Source organism: Chlamydomonas reinhardtii, chromosome 9 (genome assembly GCF_000002595.2).
Source record: "Chlamydomonas reinhardtii strain CC-503 cw92 mt+ chromosome 9, whole genome shotgun sequence".
Classification (NCBI taxonomy): Eukaryota; Viridiplantae; Chlorophyta; class Chlorophyceae; order Chlamydomonadales; family Chlamydomonadaceae; genus Chlamydomonas; species Chlamydomonas reinhardtii.
The window spans coordinates 4,584,461-4,604,263 of NC_057012.1; the positions used below are offsets into that span (position 1 = coordinate 4,584,461).

Genomic DNA, 19,803 nt, shown 5'->3' on the forward strand with positions numbered 1-19,803 from the left:
TCCCGTGCCAACCAAAAGGAATGTTTGCCGCGGTTGGCTATGATGTCTCTTGGACTGTCTATCAAGGAAGGAATTCACGCGGCACAACACCCGCGCGTTTGGGCTAGGTTCATCTGCGATTAGCTTCACGCGTCTGCCCTTGGCTGTCCGTTGTAGCACGGTGCCTGCCATTTATAAATTCCAATAGATAGGATAAGGAAGCGACCCATAGCGGCTGCTTTCAGCGCACTGCACGAGCTGAATCAGGGCGCTGCGACGAAAGGCAGCCCTTCAAGCGGCACGGAGCTGATTACCTGTAGATTCAGCAAAGATGGTAGGTCCTTCACTGGTCTGCGCGCGCTCTGCTCCGTGTTCGCCAGCGTGCTTCCACGGCGGGCCCTTCCGGCCTTCACGAACCTCCCTCGCTCCCGCGCCTGTGCCACGTGGCGTAGGCGACTCCTCTTGTGGCCGGATTGAGTGTGGCGGCGGCAGCTTTCGTGGGCAAGCAGGTGGTGCAGACCTACATCAAGTTTAAGACTTCTCCAGGCCTGTTCAACTCCGTGGGGCGGCAATACTACAAGGTGCGGACAGGGGGCGCAGCGCACAGGCAACGGCAAGCCAGCAGATGGGCGGCCCGGTCAGCGAATCCGCAGCCGCTAACGTGGGGACAGGGCTGCGGGCTGCAACCAGCGGGGCCGCCGGACAAGGCGCGAGGCGTGTAGTTCGGGTTGACGGAGCAACTGGGGCGGCGGCAGCGAATCAGCACGTTTCCCGTCATTCTGGAAACGGCCGTGCTTAGGCGCCAGTTGCGGCTGAGGCGCCGGTTGCGTTGGCGGGAGGGAGCCTGCACGCGGCCTCTGACGCCGTACCTGTCAATCCACGGAAGCCGCCAATTCCTTATTCCAGCGCCTGGACATGCTTAAGTTGGCGTGAGCCACCCATGGCCGCTGGCTGCAATGATGGTGCTCGCTCCTCGTCGCCCTGGTGGCATGCACAGGGCGGCTTCCTGCCTGAGATGACGCGGCGAGAGGCGGCGCTGATCCTGGGCATCCGGGAGTCTGCGGGCGAGGAGCGCGTCAAGGTAGGGAACAGCGTGACTGCGCGTGTGGATGGAGGGTGCACGTGCACGTGTGTGCATGCGTGCGTGTGCACATGCACCTGCAAGCTGTGGCTAGGGCTCGTGCCTGGATGGTGTCTGGATAGTGTCTGTTAGCTGGAGCCGGTGACGGAGGGTGAGGGGAAACGTAGTGCAGTGGACGAGGGCGTTTCGCACGGGGGCCAGGCCAGACCCCACCGAGTGGACCCAGAACGGTTTGTCGCGTTGCACTTGATCCCTGCGCGGCAGTGCACACAGTGGCCTGCGCGCGGGGCCTTGTCTGAATCACAAGCAACAGGAGTCATAGTCAGAAATGCAACCTGTTTCAGCTTGATTGTACGGCGTGACAAGGCATCGCGCACGGGATGCACGATGGCCATCCATGCAGCCCCACATACCGCCAAAGGGGGCGCCCGCTCACTTTTGTCCCGCACCCTGACACTGCAGGACGCCCACCGGCGAATCATGGTTGCGAACCACCCCGATTCTGGTGAGAGTAATGGCTTATTTGCAGCTGGGCAGCAAGCAGAACGGGGGGAGGGTTTCTTCGGGTGCCTGGACGGGCGCGCACAAGCACGACTCGACGATGCGCTGGTGAAAGCGCGAGGCGTTTGGCGCGCTGCCGCCTCGTGCATTGAACGCAAGAGCGCATTGCGTACGCCTTCTTGAGAAGTTCAGTCGCCCTAATGTCAACTTTGTCCCACGTGCAACTTACAGGCGGCAGCAGCTACGTCGCCGCCAAGGTCAACGAAGCAAAGGACTTGTTGTTGGGGAAGAAGAAGGTCGGAAAGTCACCCTTCTAAACGAGAAGTCTTTAGTGTGTGTGTCTGCGTGTGTGTTCCGGGGATCTGTGTTTAGAACGCTGAGTTGCAGGTTGCAGTGCAGGTTTGCTGGTGTCGGCAGGTGTGTCGGCAGGTGGCGGTGTGATGACCCGCAAAGCGGGCCGGGTGTTCAGAGCGCATACGCGGTATGGGGCCAGAGTATGGTTGGTGCTACGAATATGTGTCTTTTGACTTGAGGTTGCGGGGTGTGCAAGAGGTTCCAAGCCCCATGTGATACATCGCTGCGCAACACACGGCCGGCGGATGTATGATGCTGCGCCGCGCAGGCGAGATGGCCTGGAGGATGGCTCGGATGGTTGGGCCGGTACTTGTCTGATGTGTGTGGGCATGGGGACTGCAAACGTCCATATGGTTGACTCCTCCCTAGCTCTTGCTTGGTGAGGTAAATGGCTTGAGGGTGCCTGAAGTGCCCTCTCTGGAAGCCATCGTGAAGGGACTTTTCTTTGCGTGTTAGCCTCCAGCTGAATGCTGATATAAACAAGGGTATAAAGTGTACTGTAAGAGCTTTGGCTGCGCTGAAGACCGCTTCATGGACCGCTGCATGGGCAGGGCCTTTTGGCCCCCAACCCCAAGAGGCCTTCTGCGAGCTCTTCTTAACCCTCCGGCTGCTTTCCAACCTTAAACTTGTTCTCCTCCAAAGTTTGCTTGTCATATTCAGCCAACTTGATACGCACGCAGCAAAACACGTCGCACGCATAAGCGACCACGCAAACGCCCTGCTATTTTGGGCTGTGATCTAAATTGCACCATCTTTTAAGCTTTTATTTATCAGTCTGTAGTTTGTAAGGTCGAATCGGGCCTGCACGCGTTTCAATCAAATGACGAATTCTCTTCTTCGGGGGCCCAGCGGCTCGTTGGCTAGCTCGGCGAGTAGCCCTAGCACAAGTGGAAGATATCCTGCTGTAATCACAAGGGCGCGTGCTACACCTCGTGGACTTGGGGTTTCGGGACCGGCGGCTCTGTTGGCCTGCAACGTTGCCTGCAGCGGGAGGCCTGCCGCTCGCCGCGTTGCGTCTGTTGTTACGCGAAGCATTGCGGATGGCCATGACGCGGAGCGACTGAAGGATTGCGACGTGCTGCAACTCGAGACATTCCTCCAGGCCATCCGGGAGCGGAACCAAGGTGCGGGCGTGCGGGGCGGCCACGGTTGCACCCTTGATGCGCTTTCACGCCGTAGCGTTCAGACACGCGTGCCCCTGAGCTCCGCCGAGCTGGGCCCGCGCGGCGCGTTGACGGCCGCGTGCCGGAAGGGTGCCGGGGTTACGATACCGCAGGCCAGCGTGGCACGTGTACCGCCCAGGCCACACACAGCCCCCACCTCCACAACGTGCTGCCCCCACCAACCTGCGGAACGTTTTCGTGGGCCTCTGGCCTCATCCGTATGTCCTGTCCCACATCAGAAGCCGCTGCGGCGCATCACGCCGCGCCTGTGCACTGTCCGCAGCCCTCGCCACCACCACCGCCACCCTCGGGCCCCTGACCCTCCCTCCTGCCTTCCCCACCCTCCCTCCTGCCTTCCCCACGCTCCCTCCCTTCCTCCCCGCGACCCAGGCCCCTCCCAGGCCCCCGGTGAGGTGTTCCTGGTGGGGACTGGCCCCGGCGACCCCGGGCTGCTGACGCTGCGGGCGGCGCAGCTGATGGCAACTGCCGACGTGGTGCTGTACGACAGGTGGGGCCCCGCGAGGGCGGCTGGCCTGGGGCTGGTGGAATGGGGCTCTGGGGGAGAGGGGGCTGGGGTTATGGGGCTGGGGCACTGGGGTGGCTGGGGCTGGCGTGGGGCTGGGCGGTTTGGGGCTGGGGCAAGGGGGCTGGGGCAAGGGGGCTGGGGCAAGGGGGCTGGGTGGGCGAGGACTGCGGTGGCCTGGGGTTCTGGGGAGCGCCGTGTGCGCTGCATGGATCAGGCGGGCTACTGAGCTGGGGTGGTGGGCCGGGGCGGGTGTTTGCCGGGTTAGTGGCCCGGGGGCGCTGGGTGGGGCTTGGCAGCGCTGTGATACTGGCTTCCCAGTCGGGTACGTGGCAAGAACGTGAAACGCTGGCCGCGGCTCAAGCGGCTCCCCCTAGATCGCGAGGCTGCTCCTTCGCAGTCACCAGTGCACAACACACAATCTGTACCGCAATCCCCAACCCGCATCACTCCCCACTCCCTCAACCCCCGGCAGGCTTGTGTCTGATGAGATCCTGCAGCTGGTGGGTCCGTCCGCGCGCATGGTGTACGTGGGCAAGACGGCTGGCTACCACACGCGGCGGCAGGAGGAGATCCACGAGCTGCTGCTGGCCTTCGCGGAGGCGGGTGAGTGACGGATGCGGGGGTGCGGGAGGGGAGTCAGGCACCCAAATGGGCGTGGGCGGGCTGGATGGCAATGAGTAGGCGCGCGTGTGGCAGCTGGACTTGTTGTCTCTACACGCCGCCGCGCTACCCCGCGTGCTCCTTTACACATTCCTAAGACCATCCTTATACCAACTTACGACGCCAGTAACTGCCGTATACCTGTGAAGTTCCTAACCAGTAGCTCCCGGTTTCTCTGCTGCCCTACCTCTCTCCTCAGGCGCGCTGGTGGTTCGGCTCAAGGGCGGCGACCCGTACGTGTTCGGGCGCGGCGGCGAGGAGGTGGGCTACCTGGCCGCGCACGGCATCCGGGTGCACTGCGTTCCCGGCATCACGGCGGCGGCGGGTGAGTGGAGCCGGGCAGGGGAGGGGGCACGGATGGGGAGGGGGCCCGGATTGGACAGCAAGGGAGGGGCGTGTGATGTCCAGCATGCTGAGCGCCGAATGTAGCGGGGCGGGTACACCTTGCGTGGCGGAGAGGGTATTCGGGCGGCGCAGCCTCGTCTCCTCCATCCTACCTGTCGCCAGTCAACCCGTCCTCCCTGTCGCTTTCTACCCATCCGCACATAAACACACATGCACTCAGCCCGGCTTTAGCCTCTTACTCCTCTCACAAAGCGCACTGAAGAACTCCGACACGCCCACTCCCACGCACGCGCGCACTCACAGGCATCTGCGCGGAGCTGGGCATCCCGCTCACGCACCGCGGCGTGGCCACCTCGGCCCGCTTCCTGACCGGCCACAGCCGCGAGGGCGGCGAGGAGGCGCTGGACGAGGCAGTGGCACTGGCCGCCGACCCGCACACCACCCTCATCGTCTACATGGGCCTCTCCAACCTCGCCAAGCTGGCCTCGCAGCTGGTGGGCGCGGGTCTGGACCCTGCCACGCCCGCGGTGGCGGTGGAGCGCGGCACGACGCCCGGGCGGCGGGTGGTGTACGGCAGCGTGGCGGAGCTGCACGAGCTGGCGGGGCGGGCGGGGTTGCGCACGCCCACGCTCATCATGATTGGGGAGGTGGTGGCGCTGAGCCATGGGTGGCAGGGCTGGGCGGCGGCGGGGCGGCCGCTGGAGTGGAACGAGGCGTCGAGCTACCCGGCCCTGAAGCTGAGCCTGCAGCTGGATATGGGCGCAGTGGGAGGAAAGGTGGGGGCGGCAGGGGTTGAGGGTGAGGGGAAAAAGCGGGCGCGCCGCGGGGCTGGCTCGAGGAGTGGCGAGGAGCAGGCGGGGCTGGTGGGCGCGGCGTGAGCGGTAGGTGCCGCTTGTGTGATGGCTGGGGCGTGTGGTGGTGCGCGCGTGGTGTAGCTTGGACAGCTGTGCCGTGTGTATGGTTACAGTAAGACGCTTGTACAGTAGCGCTTTTGTGTTTGATGTAAGTCACGGCCTCGTGTGTTTTTACGGTACAGTTCACGGCCACGTCCGGATTTGCGGGGATGCCAAAGGCCCCCAACATAGAGGCGTGTGCTTAGTAGGCGCCCGCGTCAAGGTGGCTGGGTTGATAACGACCCGGGAGGGGAGGGCTCAGCCCTTTTCCTGCCTCCCTAAGGCAGCCACCTCCTTGTTACGGTACATGTATGACTATGCATATGAAGTGACTTGAGAACTGTCGCTGGGCACACTTGAGACTGTCGCTGGGCACTCAAGGTAGTGTGAATGGATCACGGTGCAAACCCGAAAAACAAAAGCTGTTCACTTGTCCGATCATCCAATGGGCGTGGTGATGTGCACGGCATGGCCTTGGGCGTGGCAGTGATAGGCTGATATAGTGCTGGGGATACGCGCGTGGCAGGACGCCTTTCATGTCCCGACTTGCAATGTACGGCGCCACGGTATGTGCCATGTTCCCACATGGGTACTGGGTAGAACTAAGCCACTGCGGTAGGCAAACAGCCATTAGAATATGTGCGATGTAACATGAAGTGAAGAGTCCAGGGCACTTTATTTCGGTTCGGTACGGTAACATGCACCATCTCACATGAGGCGTACGACAAGGTCCTTTGGGGCCCTTCTGGGCATGGGAATTCCACTGCTCCAACCTTCACACTGCCATCGAAGGCATGGTGGCAGTCCCGCCACCTGCGCCCACCCCGATGCCCCGTGTGCCATGGTGCTGCGACAACGCCATACCCGGCAAACGGACTACCTTGATGAGGCCCGGCCGCCGGCCGGCGCAACCTCCTACCCAGCGGGCAGCAGTGCCCCAGCCCCAGCTAAACGGGCCGCAGGAGACATCCCGGCGGGGGAGGGGGCCCGGCAATGTGCCCAAGCCGGCAAGCCCAGCACCAAGGCCAGGAATTCTATCCCCGTGAAGCCATCACGAACCGTTTGGTGGGGTCATAAGCTTCACATGTGTGTTTGGTGGGGGCCTGTGTGTTTGGTGGGGACTGCAGCGGCGGGCGTCGGGAACCGGGAGGTGATAGCGGCGGGCGGTCACAGGCGTTTGAGGACGGGGCTGCGCGAGCGGCTTGCGGAGTTGCAGCAGCTCCTGGCCATTTGTTGTCCCTGTGGTGAACATGCGGGGCCACGTGGGCCGGGGTCATGCGGTCTGCTGCTCTATGAGGGTATGCAAGGGGTGCCACGGTTCGCGACCTCCTGGACGCAGGCCAGTCGGGTTCACGGGTGAGCTGCGGACGTGGCGCTGCTATTCCTGTGCGAGCTGCGTGCGTCGAGAACCGGGGGGTGGGTGGGTGGGAGCATGCAGGAAAGACCGAAACAGGCAGGCAAACCAGGTGAGAAGGTGACATGGCAATGGCAATGTATGGCAGGCTGGCAACAGCAGTGCACGTGCGAACTGCGAAGGCGGCGCATGAGGATAGGTGGGGCGGCCGTCGATGGTGCTGTCGCGAAGGGGGCGTGTGCGGTATTGCCTTCCTCCGGCGGCTCAGCCCAAAACCATGAGCGCGGGCTTACAGATGGAGATGCAACAGCTCCGAGCGTGCATGTGCACTTGAAGCATGGAGGCCTGGTCTTGCTGCCTCCCGGAGCCATTTCAACAACCCTGCTCGGTACAGTCAAACACACAAGTCCGCCCGGTGAGTCATCAACTCCGTCCTGTAAGTCATCAGCACAAACAATGCAAGTATCGCGAACACCAGGGCGCAGCAGGCCTAGGCCTGACAGACCCCAGTGCACAGCAGCACCACACCGCACTTCCGCCGCCCTGTCCAACCGGGGAGCCGATCCCCCTCAACCAGAAGCAACCCCGCGGAACACGCACACGCCCCGCGGGCGAAAACCCGGGATCATGAGCACCACGCATGCAGCTGCCGGCAAGTAAAGCCTCCTCAAAGACAAGCTAGAGGCAGGTCGTTATCGGAGGCGGCCGAGTGGCAAGACGCGAACGCGGCTATTGCTTGTGCCAGTCCAGCATCGCACTCCAGCCACAGCCAGCCCACAGCCCATTGAGGCCTGGCACCCAACAAAACAGCACCACCGCACTTTTGCCATGCACCGGCCCCAACCGGGGACCCGATTCCCTACAATCAGCCGCGACACGCCTATCAGGCGGACATCAATGCCCCGGGGGCGCAAGCCTCTGGAAGCACGCATGCAGTCGCAGGTCGCACACGGCACACCCCTAGCCCGTGGGCTAAGCGCCCCCACTTGCACAACCGATCCTGCACGATCCATGCCGAGCCAGCCCCCGCATGGACGTTCCACGGCATACCGCATACCAGTACCATCAAACCAACAGCAACTCCGTCCGCACGCCGTCCTACCAGTAACACCACGATGCAACCCCCAAAACAACACGCAGCTGGCGCATGCACGCAACTGACGCACACAGCTGCGCGCCGTGATTTACCGCAAGCTTACGGTAGCAGATGTGCATCTAATGCGTGCCCACTACCGCCCGTGTGCCTCAAGGCTCCAACATGAATTATACCGCTATGCCACCCCCGACTGCATGCTCTCCCTTCTCTTTCTCTCTCTTGTCCGTCGTGCCGGTGCGCGTCTCTGCATCGCACTCCTACAGTGCAGCTGATGCCACCACCGTGCGCGTGTATTTGTCCATCTCCGTAGTACAGCTGGTCAACGTCGATCCTCAGTAACGCGAGTCTTGTCTCCGTCTCATTCCGTCAAATCATCACGTGTGCAGTAACGCTGCCGGCATTCCTTCGCCGCCATTCTCTCACCCTGCCCTGCTGATCACAACCGCGCGCCTGGGCTGCTAGCCATGCCGTGCTCGCTTTCACTGGTCTCAGTCCGGTAAACATTGCTCGGCTCGCCAACCGGCGTCTCAGTCCCACCCCTGGCCCCTGCCGCATTCCGCTCGCCACCCGCCCGGCCCCCGCCCACACCGGCTGCCGCAGTCGCGACAGCGGCAAGCCCCCGCATGCGTCGCCCAGCCACGCCTCCCGGCCACCGCATACCACACCTACTACTCCAGCGGCTTGATCCAGTAGTCGTGGCGGTCCAGGCTCAGGACCTGGCCCTGCGCGCCCTGCCGCGCGTCCAGCCACGCCCACAGTGCCGCCGCAGCGGCGTCGCCGCAGCCCCGCAGCACGGGCAGCACGCTCCGCAGCGGCGCCACGTGGATCCAGGCGCCGTCCGTCGGCTGGAAGTTCTGCGCAATGGCGACCATCCTGCTCCTGTCGCCGCCGTCCAGCTCCTCCTCCAGCGGCCGGTGCCGCAGCAGCAGCATGCGCGCGTTGGGCCGGCGGTAGTTGTCGTGCAGGATCTGCCGCGCCACCAGCAGGCTCTCGTGCAGCTGAATGCGCTGTCCAGTGCCGGGTGAGGGCACGCGCATGAGCTCCTGGATCTCCTCCGAGCTCAGGCTGCACATGCGCCGCACCACCCGCGGCCCGCCCGCCGCAGGGTAGAACACCTCGTGCAGCTGCTCGGCGACCTTCTGCTTGGGCTCCTGGCACCGCAGCGTGCCATCCCAGGTTGCCACGTAGTCCGCATAGGAGCAGGAGACGCCCACGAGCAGCTTCACTGGAGTCGCGCCCGCCACGCCCCGCCGCGAGCTGTTCACGGCGGCTACCAGCTGGCGCACGTCGTTGAGGTCGGCGTTCTCGATGCTCTGGTCGATGACCAGCCACACCGTCCGCTCCGTCAAGAACTCCGCGCCGTTGGGGCCGGCCGCGGCACCACCGCCGCCGCCAGCACCCTCACGGTCGGTGTCGGTGTCGGTTTCGTCGTCGCTGTCCGCCATGCCGGGCCCGCCACCGCTGCTCTCGTCGCCGCTGTCCTCGCCTGCGGCCGCCTGCGGCTGCTGCAGCACGTCTGTCATGACTTGGTCGTCATCTCCGGCGTTGCTGGGGCCCGCCTCACTGCCGCCGCTGCTGCCGCCAGGGCCCACCGCGGCCGCATCGCTGCTGGTGGCGCCACCGGGGCCCGTCGGCATCGGCGGCATGGGCATCACTGCCTCGATGTGGTTGAGCCGGTGCTTCTTGCCCTTCGACCGCACCAGAGCGATGGCGAACATGGGCAGCACCTCGTTAACCGCCGGCCCCAGGGGCTCCATCAGGAACACGTGGGGGCCCGGCGGCGGCGGCGCTGATGGCGCTGGCGGGCGCTTGGCCGCCGGCGACTGGAGCGCATCAGGGCTCGCGGCTCCAGCCGCATCAGCGGCCGCGCTCCGCCTGCGTTTGGCGGTTGTCGTGGTGCGGCCAGTTGCGGGCGTTGTGGTGGTGCCTGCAGTCGCGGGGACTTGCTGGCTCTGGCGCGAAGGCGCCGGCGTCGTCGCCGGGGTGCCCTCCGTTGCAGCTGGCGCGACGAAGATCAGCAGGCGGATGTTCATGGCTTGCACGATGCCCTGTATGTGTGAGTGACGTATGGCAGGGTCGCGGGCAAGGCACTTCAGCAACCAGCCACATTCCTGTGCAGAGGCGTAGGCGCCTCTCGCACAAGCCGAGGGTCGGTAAGAAGACAGGTCGCATGCACGTGACCCGCCGTCCCGCGCTTTTGCCATCTACTCGCAACACCCTAGCACCTCACTGCTTGGCTGCTGCTGCTGCTGCTGTTGCTGGTGCTGCATCCCATGCCGTACGCACGCGCACGTGCCGCGCCTGCACCCACCTGCAGCAGCGGATAGTCGACGACAGCGCCCTCCTTCTCCTTGTCGAAGGCCCATTGGTGCAGGTCGGCGCTCGCGCTGCCGCCCGCCGTCAGCTGTGCGGCCATGGCGGCGTGGAACTCGGCATTGGTGGCCGCGAGGCTCAGGCTCGCCTCCACAGCCTGGCGGCGCAGCTCCAGGCGCAGCTGTGGTAAGACATCGAGGGTAGGCACGGGTACAAGCTGTAGCGGACGTGGCGAACAGAACGTCCGCCAAGCCAACTCAAACACACACACACACACACACACACACACACGCACACGCGCGCGCGCACATTATCGAAGTCCCCGGGCATGCCACCCCACGATGAAACGTCCCCAGGCCTCAACCCGAGAATGGACGGAGCACAACAACTGTGCAGCGGGCAGCCGCCGCCATAACTGATGCCTAACCGTGCTCATTCACCAACCTGCTGCGGCCCCGGCGTGGTCTTATCGCCGGTGAGGGCCACCAGCAGCGCACTGCACAGGCGGTCGCCACGAGGCGACACGCCCACGCGCCGCAGCCGCAGGCCAGACAGGACGCCGGTGTCCAGCGCCTTGTTGGGTGCGCCGCTGTTGCACTTGCACGCGCGCGCACCGCCGGCGTCAGCAGCAGCGAGTGGCTTGTCGCGCCTGAGCCGTTGGATGCACGTTGGCCAGCAGTGCGGTATGTTTGTTGGTTTGGTGGAGCCGCGGGGCTGGGGGTGCATGTGGGGACACCTGACAATGCTACTACCCGGACCGAGCCACTTAGCAACAACAATGCAAAAGCACGCAAGCAGTGATCGTACTTGCTCATCTGCGTGAAGAGCCACTCCAAGCCCGCCGCCTGGCTCGGGCCCAGCGGCGTTGCGGTGACGCGGTCCTGCTCCAGCATTGCCTGGTCCAGGCCTACGGCACACGGCGGTAGGTACAGGCAGGAGCGGCCGCAAGTTAGGGTCGCACCTAGCTACGTACACCTTGCCTTGCTTGCACCATATGCGTGGCGCTGTCACTGCTGGCTGCTTTGCTGCTGGTAAGCGTGCATAGGCTGGTTGGTGGTCGCTGGGGTGACACGAAGCGTGACACAACAGCTGAGTGCCCGTGGTTGCTTCGCCTGTTCCCCACGCGCCTGGGTCCAGCAGGCGCACGGGCGGCTGCCGGGTCAGCACCACCACGGGCTCCAGCTCCTCGCCCATGGCCATCACGTCAGCCTGCACACGGCCGGCAAGCCACATGCCCACATGCACATGTCAACTGCAGCTGGCATGCACGCAAATTGCTTCCATGGCGCCGTGACAAAGGTTCAGCTAGCGCTGTAGCCAAGGTCGGTAGAACGGTTGTGCAAGCCTAGCTGCTGAGCCCACCTTCAGCGCCTTCAGCAAGCCCTTGTAGTAATCCAGGCGCTCCTTCGTCGTCTTGGCGTGCGGGTTCTTCGCGTGGCGCCTGTCGCTGCAGTACTTGACCACCTGTAAGCCAGCAATAATGGGTTGCATTTGTTGTTACGGTAGTATACGTAAGTGTGTCAGTGCGCGTGCCAAGTCCCCCGGCTCCCAGCAGCTGCAGTCTACCGTACACTGCATGCCGCCGGGTACGTATGTAGACCCTTGACGCCGCCTGTCCATCCGCAACCATGCAACCGTTCATCACTCCATGAGCGCATGCACAAATGCACACACCCACGCACGCGCAGGCACGCACGCACCTGGAACATGACCGTCTGGAACTGGCCGCGGTCCTTCTTGCTGATGCGCGCGTTACGAGCAGCGCCCCCCTTCTTGGACGGCTGCATTGCCACTGTCTCCACGGTGTCCAGCACGTTACCCACCAGGCTGTCCACCGCCTCCACCACCGCCATCGACACGCGCCGCAGCATGCCAGGGGCGCCCTTGGCGCTGTGGCGCAGGAAGTCTTTGACGCGCTTGGCCACGGGCCGCCTCGCTCCGTCAAGCGGGCGCTTGCTGCCCACCTCTTCAGCCGCCTGCTCATCTGGTGACGCCTCCAGGCTGCGCAGCAGCTTGCCCAGCATCCTCGTCATCTCATCGGTCAGGGCATCCCGGAGGCGCCGGCCCAGGGTCTCCGCCACCGTCCCCAGCTTGCCCTGCAGCGTCCTTTCCAGCAGCCGCTGCACCGCGTCCTGCAGCTTGTTGCCCAGCAAGGCCTGCATCTGCGCCCTCACCTGCGTGCAGGTAGGCGGCGGCGGAAGCAACAGCAAGAGGATGGGCCTGGCGGGTCAGTAGGAACAGACATCTTCGGCTCTCGTCATCGCACGGCGGGCACCCACTACTGCACAGCTTCTGCACGAATGACTGACCTCGTTGTCCATGCCCATGCAATCCTGGAAGTACCCGACAGCGGACTGCGTCAGCACGTTCGCCGCCTTGTTTGTGAACTCCAGGATGTCGGCCTTCATGTCGCGCTCAATCTGCATGCGGACGGGCAAGCGCACCAGCATTCCATGGAGTCAGGCACCCGGCAAGGAAGGAATAGTGCACGAGGACGCAGACATACAACGCACGCGCACAAGCAGCGCATAAAGGCAGACACACAGGCTGTCTCTTGCTTGCTAGCTTGGCGCCCAGCGGCAGCACATCCAATGATATGCCCGCCCAGCAGCATCGCAGCCATCGAGCGACTAGCTAGACAGTCAGCAGTCCACACGCAACATGTGTGTGTATGTGCGTGCGTGTTTGTGTGTGTTAAAAAAGGAAACGAAAGCCCGTTTGTGTGTATGTATGTGTGTGTTGACCATGCACCTTGGCGATCTCGTCCTTCATGCCCTTGCACAGGCCCAACAGCACGTTGTACAGGTTGGCGTCGGGGTGGCGCCCGGCGTGCGCCGGCTGCAGGAACGTGACCGGGTCCGCCACCTTGGTCTTGTGCTTGTCAGCCCACGCGCCCACTGCGGCCGCCAAGATGTCGGCGCTGGGCACCGCGTGCTTGATTGCGGTGGTCCACGCGCTGGCCCTCTCCTTGAGGCGGCTCTGGAGCTGGAATACCAGGGCTTCGGACGCCTTCGCCGCGGGGCCGGTGAACATCTCAGCCTGCAGCGCAGGCACATAGCGTGATACGACGATGGTCAGAACACGTGCTGCCGTGTCTGCCAGCAGTTGACGCGGCGCCAGCAACTACTTATGGGAGTATGCACGCACCTGCTCGCGGGTGGGCCTCTTGCTTTTAGACAGGATGGGCGGCAGTGGCCTGTCCGCGTACTCGCGCAGGAGCTTATCCAGGTCCAGGTCCGTGTCCTCCTGCTGATCCAGCTCCTGCAATCAGGAGGCGGCATGCAGCACGGCACGTACGACATCACAGTGAAAAGCAAACCGCCGCCATAGCAACAGCTTCAACCTACCGTATGTCAGGACTTCCCAACAATCAAAACGACCAAGTGAAGGGCCTTTCAATACATGCGCTGTGCTACTAGCGTTACGGTTACGGTAGTAATACTATATGAATCTTACCAGCAGGAGCTCGTCCACCCAGCCGTCCAGCTGCCCCTTAGACGCCGCCACCAGCTGCCGCAGCACGAACTGCGAGTTGCAGTACTCGACCAGTTCATCCACACTTGGCAGCTGATGAGAAGTGGCGCCGGCGCCGCCCGAGGACGGCGACGCCGACGCCGCGGCAGCCTCCTCCCGAACCTGCTGCAGCCTGCCGCACAGGTGCGGGTTGTGCGAGAGGGAGTACTCGAGCAGAGGGTAGTACTTGTCGGAAGGCGGCCTGGTCACCTTTTCCAGCACGAGCTTTCTCTCATCCGGGCCGAACTTCAAGCTGGCTGCTGCTGCCCCCGCCTGCTGCTCCAGCCACTTATCCTTCCAGTTTTTCCACGCAGTTCTAGCGGCGCTCTGCTGGGCTTTGTCCCAGGCCGCGACGTTGCGGTCGATGAAGTGCTTGTCCACCTTCTGGAATGCCTCGAAGCGCTGCTGCAGGTAACAGGCTGAAGCGCGCTCGCCGCCTTCAACCAAGATCTCCTTCTCCGGCATATGCACCAAGACCACCTTGCGATCCGGCAGGGGTGCCCGAAAGGGCGACGTTGCCGCTGCCACGGCCGCCGCCGAGCCACCTGCTGCAGCTGCAGGCTGCGCCGCCGCCGCTTGCATTGCTGCGGCCAGGTTGTCGGCCGCAGTGGTCACCATGGCCGGCACGAAGCTCTGCATGACAACCGCCTTGGTTCCCTTGTCCACGTTCAGGCCTTTCGACGAGACCAGGAAGGCCGTGGTAATGCGATCGGTGAGCGCCTGAGAGCTCACGCTGTCGTGTGCCTGTGCGGGCAGGGCGGGTGGGTGGGAACAGAGGCAGGATTGCCATCAGCGACAGCAAAAGTACACGCTCGCTCATGTATGGGGCCGGGCGGCGGGGCCAAGCGTGCTCAGTACCGTAGTGGGGAGCGGGTGCGCACAGGTGCAGGTACTGCTATGAGGCAGGGTCGGGAAATGCCTCCGCGATTGAATGGAAAAATGACACACCCACCTCCTCAGCACCTGCGCCGGGCAGGTCCTCAAGCCCGCCCACGGCGGCCAGGCTCAGCGAGGGGTAGAAGATGCGCACGGGCATCTTGAGCACGGCCATCAGGTGCGCCCAGTCCTCCACACCCGACAGCTCCGTCGGCAGGCAGCTCTTGATGCGCTCGGCCGCGGCCTTGTACTGGTCGATGCCGCTGAGGTTGTTGAGCAGCACTTGGATGTCAGCCAGCCACAGCAGCACCTGCGTCGTATAGAGAGCGGCGCTTAGATAGGCGGCATGCAGCAGCGGGTAGCAAGGCTTTGGCAGTGGTAGGTGATGCAACAGGTAAACGGCAGGTTATCAAGCAGGATGGTTGGAGGGACAGCATGGCCGCGCAGGCACGCTGCTGCTGGTTACTACGTACGCTGGCAGCGAACAGCAAAACGACAATGAAGACACTGTCGGGTCCGTGCGGGTCTGCACGCAGCACGTATCCCAAAGCAGCCAGACACGCCCGCGCTCACCTGGCAACCGGGCTTGGGCTGCTGCTGCTGCTGCTGCTCCTCCTCAGCCGCCGCCGTCTGGTCCGCCGCCGCCGGCGGAGGCGCCTTGGGTCCGCAGCAGCTGATGAACCTCCGGTCGCGCAGCAGTCTCGCCAGCCGCACCGGCACCTTGTCTTTGTCAGTGCCGATGAAGGGGATGCCGGTGGTCTTGTCCGCATCCCACGGCAGCTGCGTGCCGCAGGCCTCCAGGTACCAGTCCCGCAACACCTCCAGCTCCGCCTCCTTCATCCGCTTAATCTTCTCCACTGTCTGAACCTCGCCGTCCTCCAGCTCCTCCGACTCCTCATCTGCGTCTTCGTCGTTCTCACCAACGCACTCATTGTACCTGCCGAACGAGCAATCCACACGTACAAAATCAGAAGCTCGCTTGAGACAGCCGAGTATGGAATAGGTGCACGGCGCGCGCACGGGTACGCAAGCTGCGCTGACTGCCCTACTATACGCATGATGGGCTTGTGGCGGAAGGTCCCCGCCAACGCTCCCCCGCGCGCTAAGTGAAGGGGGTCTTTACTTATTATACATGCAGGGTACGCAACTGCGGCCTGTACGTAGCTTACCATTCCGGCTTGCCATTGTCGCCCATCCTGGACCACCTGGCCTTGGCGGAACCTGCTCCGCCGTCTCGCGCCGCCTGCCGGAAGACCATGGCCAGGTGCTTGATGAACGCCGAGGCCTTGTCCTGGACCTGGATAGGCGGAAAACCAACCAACCCAGCAATGAACTGCTGCTGCTTGCGTACCAAGTTTGTAACCGTGAGCGAGAATCTGCTGTGGGTGCACACGGCTGTGCATGCATGCGATAGCGATCGATGCAGGCGCTACGTGCGCGTGCGTAGCGAGGCACTGGAAACGATGAATCATGCACGCCACTGGCCAACCACCCAAGCGCAAGCAAGTAAGCACCAACCACACCTGCTCCACCGTCATCAGGTCCGCGACCATGAGGCCGTACGAGTAGAAGCTGTAGCACGTGGCGACCTGGGTCGTGCCCTGGCCGTGAGGCAGCATGCTGGGCAGCAGCGTGCGCAGGCCCGATAGCTTGCAGTCCTCGCCATAGCGCTTGAGGATGCCCAGCGAACGCTTGTACTCCTGCATGCGCAATTAGGTTTCCGCACAATCACTCATCAGCAGTCTCCATCCGCACACGCACGCAGTAATTGCTCAGGGTCCGCTTAAGGCCCGCCGCTTGGTGGCTAGTTGGGGTACCTCGCATGCTTGGACTTGGCCATTCTCTACCTAGCTACCTGGTCGCACAGCCGCCGTACACATACGCAAATAAATGTATATGACGCGCCGCAAGCCAGCCTAAGACACAGTCCACTAAATGCACGAGCGCAGACGCCCGCCGCACACACACACACACACACACACACACACACACACACACACACACACACACACACACACACACACACACACACACACACGCACGCACACGCACTGCATTGCACTGCACGCACCTTCTCGGCCACGTCGGCGGCGTAGTCAGGCGGCATGTTGACCACCAGCATCTCGGCTGGGTCCGTGGCCAGCTCCAGCAGCAGGTCCTCGTCGTACTCATCGCTGGCGCCCACGGTGTAGGTCGCCCTGCAAGAAACGTATCAAATGAGGTAGACAAGAAAGTAAATGCGTATGCCCTCCCAGGACGCTCTCCCAGCAGCAGGCGTACGTTGAGGAGGCGTGCGTGCCTTGAGGACACGTGCGTGCGTGCGTGTCTAGTGTGCAGGTAGGGTTTCCCTGAATACACGCACGCACGCAAGCAGCGCGGGTTCCGCCGTAGCATGCATGCATGCAGAGGTCGCCGCCGTCCGCACGCCGCACGCCTTTCTGGTGCTAACTACTGTAGGTTTGGTGCGTATGTGGCTGGTGGCTAGGCGGGCTGTATTAATACCTTAACCAGCTACTAGTCGAGCGAGACGGCCATCCAGCAGGTGCCCAGCCATAACTATGACACGGATAACGCACGGGTTTTAACGAACGGAATGCCGTGCGTGCTACTCACATCATGTGCTCCAGTGCGGGCAGCAGGCGCACCAGGTCGTTGGGGTAGGGGTCTGCGGCGTAGGCGCTCAGGTCCATGTGGCGCAGGATCTGCACACTCAGCGCGGTGCTCTTGCCGATGCTGTGAGGCCCCAACATGGCGAACGTCTGCGCACGTGCGCCACGGGACCACAGCAGCAGAACAGCAGCGCGAATGTGTCAGGCGCGCGCCAAACCGATCAAACAAGCAAGGGCTTCCAGTGAGTTCCAGTGCGTTGCCCGTCCATCCCCAGGCACGCACGAAGTAGCGTATTACTTGGTGCGCCCCAAAGCCAAGCGCAATTCCCTGACTGCAATCGATCTAATGACGACGAGGTCCGCAGGGTGCAGTTACACACGGAATGGAACATGAGTCCCTCACGCTCACCTGGTCCTTGCCCAGCTGCACCGTTGACTTCCGCACCGCCTCGAAGACGCGGACGATGCGGGCAATGTCCAGGGCGCCGTGGTCATCGTCCTGTTTGCGGCGGGCGAGAAACTTAGATACCGTTTCGTACAACCAACATAGATAGGCTTAGGCCAGCGCGCGATACGATACGCATGCATGGGTGAGAGCTGGTGGTAATTGTGTGGTGATGGTGGTACGGAGGTGGTTAATAACCGCCTCCGGCGGGTGGGCACCGGTGCCTGTGCCAACCCCTGTGTGCGCGGTGTGTGTGCCTCGGCAGCAGATGCAACGTGTGTTGCTGCCCGCACACTGGACCAAAGGGCAGCATCTTGCGGAAGAAGAGCGCGGGTCTGTTGGTAGTGAAGCGCTCCTGGGCAATGGCTGCTCTGTCTCAAGGCTGGATGCGTTGCCGCGGTTCTACCCCATCTTCACAGGTAACCGCCGGCACTCGGCAGGCAGTGCAGCTGTCGGCGCGGGACGACCAGCGCGCGTGGCGAGGCTTCGCGCATTGCGGTTGCAGGTGGGTAGCTGCAGCTGCACATACCGCACGCACGTACCTCGCTGCCGGCGACACGCTGCAGCATGCCCACAGCGCTCTCGCAGATGCGCATCAGCCGGCGGCTGAAGGTGCCCATCACCGTCGCGGCCGCTGCGTGCATATGGGTGGGTGCAAACCTCAGGCAGTGGGCTGCAACCAGTCAAGCACGCACTGCTGCTGCCACTACTGTTACTACTTATCATGTCCCATGCACGTGGCTGACCGGCACGGCAGCACGGACAGACGCACCAACGTGCACAGCTCTTAGCATGCTTACCGGCGTCTTCCGCACGGCGCCGCTGGTCCAGCACTGTTCATTGGATTATTTGCGTGCGAGAGCATTTGGAGTCAAGCGGGCGGGATAGTCAGTGAACCCAAGCAAGCAACCCACGTGTGTGCACGCGCTTGCGCACAGCGGTACGCATGCGAATGCCGGTACGCAACAATGATAGCAGCTTCAGCAGCAGCGCGCGAGCGGCCCCGCCTGCACCCGCTGGCATAGCAGCCGCGCATGCATGCATGCGTAGAGCTAGCTAATAGCGTGCTCCTGCGTTGCACAAGCGATCAAGCAATTCATCCCGCCGCCGCTACTCAGGCGCTTACCCTCCCGCAGCTTGTTGCGGTCGTTCCGCAGCGTGTCCAGGTCGAGGGGCCCCGTTGGCGGCGGCAGGCCCGCCGCCGCCGGCTGCGCGGCCGCCGGCGGTGGCGGAGGCTGCGCTCCACCGCCGCCGCAGCCGCCGACCGGCGGCGACGGGCTCTGCGGCGGGGCGGCTAGGCCAAGGTGCTTCAACGCCAGGGCCTTGAGATTCTTCCGGAAGGTGCCGTCTTTGAGCCCGCCGGACACAGCCGGTTCGCCTTCGGCGCCCTTGTCCAGGCGCAGGTAGTAGTGGGGCCACGAGCCTGGCCGCTGCTCGTTCCTGCAACACATATTAATTGGCCACTTTATTTATATGAATTGTATGTCGGGCGACAAAGGAACACCGTTACGGTACGACAACATAAGATAACAGCAAGCGGCACGAAGTGTGAAAACCCTTACTTCAACTATGTAACAGCGCAACTTACAGCCAATTGATAAGCGCGGCATTTACAAGCAATGCTTACCATTCAGTCCGCTCCAGGCGGTGCGCAAGCCACTTGAGAACGCTTAGTGCTGCGGTGGCCTTGGCCGTGTCCTGCTCCACGATGCCCTGCTTGTACAGGCGCCTTTGCACTTTGAGAATCGCATCCTTGACCTGCTTCGTCCGCTCGATCGGGGTTGGCGTCAGCTCACGGCTGAACGGGGTAATGACATCTCGGGCCACCACCATGTCCACAACGAAGCGAGCGAGGTCAGGGCCCAGCACCTGCAGTTTGTGTAATTATTTGCATCCACACATGCTGCAAGATGATATGCCCCCTGCGCTCAAACTTACTGCTGCCTCCAACTCCAGCTCCAGGCGTGCCATCTTGAAACAAAGCTCCCTCAGCAGCAAGCAGCAGCCCAATAATATGCGGTAACTATGGTGTCAACCAAATTGATAATTTATGCTTTGCTAGCAAGGTGTGGCGCGCAGATTATGTATATGACGC

General features: G+C 63.0%; 3 protein-coding genes across 3 annotated transcripts; 2 read left to right on the forward strand and 1 right to left on the reverse strand.

Annotated features, from left to right (window-relative positions):
• Positions 1–58: 58 nt before the first annotated feature.
• CHLRE_09g396363v5 (uncharacterized protein) lies at positions 59–2,430 on the forward strand. The gene is made up of 5 exons (XM_001694649.2): positions 59–313; positions 432–560; positions 977–1,060; positions 1,523–1,565; positions 1,793–2,430. The coding sequence occupies exons 1-5, from the start codon at positions 311–313 to the stop codon at positions 1,876–1,878; spliced, it is 345 nt and encodes a 114-aa protein (XP_001694701.1). The 5' UTR covers positions 59–310; the 3' UTR covers positions 1,879–2,430.
• A 79-nt stretch (positions 2,431–2,509) lies between these two features.
• Positions 2,510–6,241, forward strand: CHLRE_09g396401v5 (uncharacterized protein). Its single transcript, XM_001694650.2, has 5 exons — positions 2,510–3,039; positions 3,469–3,586; positions 4,077–4,207; positions 4,464–4,589; positions 4,913–6,241. The coding sequence occupies exons 1-5, from the start codon at positions 2,736–2,738 to the stop codon at positions 5,485–5,487; spliced, it is 1,254 nt and encodes a 417-aa protein (XP_001694702.2). The 5' UTR covers positions 2,510–2,735; the 3' UTR covers positions 5,488–6,241.
• An 892-nt stretch (positions 6,242–7,133) lies between these two features.
• CHLRE_09g396438v5 (uncharacterized protein) lies at positions 7,134–19,789 on the reverse strand. Its single transcript, XM_043065798.1, has 23 exons — positions 19,647–19,789; positions 19,336–19,577; positions 18,835–19,148; positions 18,509–18,541; positions 18,251–18,342; positions 17,673–17,762; positions 17,268–17,413; positions 16,726–16,852; positions 16,178–16,354; positions 15,824–15,951; positions 15,228–15,591; positions 14,731–14,964; positions 13,722–14,522; positions 13,413–13,526; positions 13,017–13,304; positions 12,575–12,685; positions 11,966–12,439; positions 11,628–11,729; positions 11,393–11,474; positions 11,073–11,172; positions 10,710–10,914; positions 10,264–10,446; positions 7,134–10,000 (listed from the first exon to the last, which is right to left on the reverse strand). The coding sequence occupies exons 1-23, from the start codon at positions 19,677–19,679 to the stop codon at positions 8,621–8,623; spliced, it is 5,820 nt and encodes a 1,939-aa protein (XP_042921279.1). The 5' UTR covers positions 19,680–19,789; the 3' UTR covers positions 7,134–8,620.
• Positions 19,790–19,803: the final 14 nt, after the last annotated feature.